General features: G+C 40.2%; 1 protein-coding gene across 1 annotated transcript in view; it reads left to right on the top strand.

The window, feature by feature from the left end:
* LOC310736673 (POU domain, class 3, transcription factor 4-like) overlaps window positions 1-2,391 on the top strand; it is a 2,693-nt gene extending 302 nt beyond the window's left edge. Inside the window, exon 1 of the mRNA XM_083560426.1 lies at window positions 1-2,391. This exon is cut by the window's left edge and continues 302 nt beyond it. Coding sequence (XP_083416552.1) covers window positions 48-1,115 — 1,068 coding nt within the window. The 5' untranslated portion in view covers window positions 1-47 and the 3' untranslated portion in view covers window positions 1,116-2,391.
* Window positions 2,392-4,684: the final 2,293 nt, after the last annotated feature.

Here is a 4,684-nt window from a genome sequence, read left to right on the forward strand (position 1 = left end):
GCTCCCTTAGCCACATTATAACTAGTAGGGGGGATCTCTAGTAAGCAATGGCCACAGCTGCTTCGAATCCCTACAGCATTCTTAGCTCGACTTCCATGGTCCACCCGGACGCCTCGGTCATGCAACACGGGGGAAGCCCTTTCCGAAACCACCAGAAACTGCTCCAAAGCGACTACCTGCAGGGCGTGCAGAGCAATGGACACCCGATCGGGCACCAGTGGGTGAGCAGCTTAGCCGAGGGCAACCCATGGTCAGCGGCACTCGAGCAGCAGGACGTAAAGCCGGGACGGGAAGACCTTCAGCTCGGGGCGATCATCCATCACCGTTCGACGGCGCATGTGGCGCACCACTCGCCCCACACGAATCATCATGCGGGCGCATGGGGCACGCCCGCGTCTCACAACTCGTCATCTATCAACCTGTACTCGCAAACGGGTTTCTCTGTTAACGGCATGCACGGCGGTTTAACGCCGCCGCCGCCGCCACCAAGCTCTGCTCCGAACCAGAGTGTCCATCCCGGACTACGCGAAACGCCCGAGCCTGGCGAGCTGGGGACACACCACTGCCACGACCACTCGGATGAGGAGACGCCGACATCCGACGAGCTCGAGCAGTTCGCCAAACAGTTCAAACAGCGCCGGATCAAACTGGGCTTTACGCAGGCCGACGTCGGGTTGGCACTCGGCACGCTTTACGGCAACGTGTTCTCGCAGACCACGATCTGTCGCTTTGAGGCTTTGCAGCTCAGCTTTAAAAACATGTGCAAGCTCAAACCGCTGCTGAACAAGTGGCTTGAGGAGGCCGACTCGTCCACGGGCAGCCCGAGTAGCATCGATAAGATCGCCGCGCAGGGCAGAAAGCGCAAGAAACGGACGTCGATCGAGGTGAGCGTCAAGGGCGTGCTCGAAACCCACTTCTTGAAGTGCCCCAAACCAGCGGCGCAGGAGATCCTGTCTCTGGCGGACAGCCTGCAGCTGGAGAAGGAGGTGGTGCGCGTTTGGTTTTGCAATCGACGGCAGAAAGAAAAGCGTATGACGCCGCCGGGAGAGCAGCAAGGACACGAGGTTTACTCTCACACCGTGAACGCGGACAGCTCGTCCTGCCGTGATCTCTGACCAAGAGCGCGCTCGCAAAACGGAAATCTTGGCTTTTCATTTTTTATTTTTTTACTGCGGCTCCTACTTCTCTTCCCAACTCTCGACCTTTTTTCACTTTCCTACTCCTTTAATGACGCGAGCCCGAAAAACAATAAAAAAATGAGATGTTGCCCTTAAATTTTTTTGACTTTCTTTACCTTAAGATGGGCATTAACTCGACATACACAAAAAAAAAAAATTATTTGAATCACAAATGGACGTTCTTTACCAAAATGTTCATTTTTTGTATCACAGCAAGAATATGAAAATATTGTGCCTATTAAAAAAAGACCTCCCAGCGCCTTGGTTAAAAAAATAGCCTACAATTATACATCAGGTTGAGTAGGCTGCTCATTTTTATTACGCATATTATTGCATGGTCTCTGGTTTTTTTTTTTATTTGTCATGTTGCGTTGCTTTCCCATGCGCTAGTGTTTCATTTGCACATTTCTGTAACAAGAACACAGCCTGGAGTGAATAATATCTGATGTATTTCGTTTCGATCGATTTCCATCGCTGATGTCTGAATTCTGTCGACGGCCATTTTTTTTAACGTCGCGCTTTTAAAGCTTTCGTCTCAATGCATTTTTATCACGTTCGTTTCTCTTTTACTGTCACTTCGCTGCAATCATGCCACTATCGTGTACTCTTATTTCCATGCTGTATTACAAGGCAGAAATAAGTACAGCACTTCAGAAGCACGTCCTTAGTTTATTATTATTATTATTATTATTATTATTATTATTATTATTATTATTATTATTATTATTATTATTATTATTTAGAAATGTCATGGTTGTCGGGTTGTTTTGAAGTCATCCATCATTGACCACATTACTGTGTACTGAACACTAAAACCGAACAGAAAGATACTTTGCCAGTGAAAAGCGTTGCGCTACACTTATAGCCTAGACTTATTTTATTGTACACGTTCAGTATCTAAAGTTTTATAATCTTAAATACTCCAGTTATTGGTTCGTTTCCTAAATATTTTTTCCAATACTGTACAGTTTTGTATATTACAAACTTTTTGAATTTATTAATTTAAACGAAATACCGTTTAGTTATTCATGCACTTAGTGTTGTAAAGAAAAAAGAAAAAAAACAAGATATTTTCATTAAAGAAATTGACGTTTTCGGCAGTACTATTCCAAATTTAAGAACAAGTCAAGCGATTATTTATTTTCAGTATAAAGCTTGTATTATGTTTTTGGAGCAAACTGTATAATGTATGTTGGAATAAAACAACTTGTTGGTATAATTTGAGTTCTAGCCTACTTTACAGCAGTGCTTCTCGGGTTATTATTCATGAATATTTTAGATTTAAGCAGATTTGTGTACTTACATTATTATTATCATTATCAATTTTCTTTTTGCTTCCTAATGAACTGAACAATCTTTTACATTTTTGACTTATATTTAGTGTAATATGTCCTGCATTTTAAATACATTGTAAAAATGTATTTCCTACTGAACCCTATAATTAGCTTACTTACGGTTATTAAAATAACGTTCAACAAAAAAAAAAACTAGAGAACTAAAGTAGAAGAGTTTAAAGGATGGAGTGGCCTTAAGACTGGAATCATGGCTAATGCCGAAAGTCTGTTTGTTTGTTTGCACGAGAGAGAGAGAGAGAGAGAAAGAGAGAGAGAGAGAGAGAGAGAGAGAGAGAGAGAGAGAGAGAGAGAGAGAGAGAGAGAGAGAGAGAGAGAGAGAGAGAGAGAGAGAGAGAGGGGGAAAATATGAAGGAGAGGAAGAGAGGGGCTTTGCCTTGAAATGCAGTGCCTGACTTGAATACTAATTCAGACTAATATATGCATTTTCTCAGCCTGCAACCTTCAGGCCCATGGGGAGGTTCGGTTTAGTAGCCAAGGAGCTCAAATAGTGTAGGGTATTTGAATCATGATGAAACATGAAATTTGCGTGCTAAAGTATTTTATTCCATGATTTCTACATTTTATTATTATTATTATTATTATTATTATTATTATTATTATTATTATTATTATTATTATTATTATTATTATTATTATTGAAGATGTAGTAATAGCAATCAAAACAAGTGACCACAAATGATCCAGACACAATAGCCTCACTTTGCAGTCCATCTGCTGTGCAGAAAAGCTGAGGCTTGTTTACAGGCGGAAAGTGACGTCTGGGATTTGCATAATGACCCTCCTCGCTCTGCGTCCTTCCGGCTAATTTGTCCAGCGCTTCCGGACTGTGCGCTCCACCACAGGAGGTCGCGCCTCTCGCGCCCCAAGCCAAAGTTTTGGAAGCTTCGGGTTTATTCGGTATAGCTGTATTTTACATTTTGATATATTTAAAACCAGTGTTTCGACTTCTAGTGCAGGAAGACTAGAAGAAATTTAAATCTATAATTTTTCGTGAATCTCAGGCCACTGATCTAAAAGGGAAACAATGCGTGGTCACATGTACAACCTGAAAACTGAAATAAACTATTATTCATGTTTTTTTGGTCAGGTATATGTGTAAATAACTCACTCATTAAACAACTTTGTGCCTGCTGGAAAGTAGTCACGTGACACTCACGTTTCTCTTAAAGCAAGCGTTAAAACGTGAGTGCGCGCGTCCGGCTGCGGACGTTGCCTTGAACATGGAGCCCAATTGCGTGCCAGTGTGAGAAAGCGAAGCTTCTCTAGAAATCAACTGCATGAAAAATATCACGTACTAACAGGGCTGTGATTCAACTTAGTTTGCGTGTGAAACCAAAAGAATTATGTATAATTTAACGGAATGACATCAGTGTCACTACAATGTAGATTTGATTTTACATTTGTAAATTAATTTGAGTACTTGTAATTGTATTTCATGGCTTGGACTTGTTCAAATTCCAGTTTTTTTTAAAGTATTTTTTTAATTTAAATTCACATAAAAATTTGCTTGAGAAGAGAAAAAGAGCTTAATCTCCATTTCAGCAAATGGGCAGAGAGAGACGATTTAGGCAAGGCGTCAAAGCAGAAAGGAAGTTTAATTTCAGGTAAAGCAACACTTATTACAGCCTAAGTGTAGGCTATTTGGTAAATTGAGGGTAGTTTTTAAAGCCAGACGCCAGCTGGTATCCTGCATTATTACAAATGTTACATTAGACTAAACACCAACGGATAGCCTTAACCATATATACTGCCATTAATACTAACTGTCTTAATTATTTCACTGTGTCTGAAATGCATAATGGATTGTCTCAAAAACATTTATTGTCAGTTTCACACTGTAGAAAAATTGAATAAAAATAAACTAGTAGCATTGAAGCCATTGTAAGCCAAAAGAAATTGATCTAATTAAACCAAATGAATCAAACATTTTCTACAAAATAAAATTTGTGCATTTTAATTTCGGACTGCAATTTCTTTAACATGTCTATGTTTATCTAGACATACAAATTGATTTGATAAAGCAAAACAAAGTTTCATATAAAGTAAAATAGGAGTTTATGGGAAAATGTATGGACAGAAATTTTGCAGCATTCAAAAAAGCAAAGCAAAACACCACCTTAAGCATTATGAAGTATACATCAGCATTAAATT

Source organism: Silurus aristotelis (genome assembly GCF_946808225.1).
Source record: "Silurus aristotelis genome assembly, chromosome: 14".
NCBI lineage: Eukaryota > Metazoa > Chordata > Actinopteri > Siluriformes > Siluridae > Silurus > Silurus aristotelis.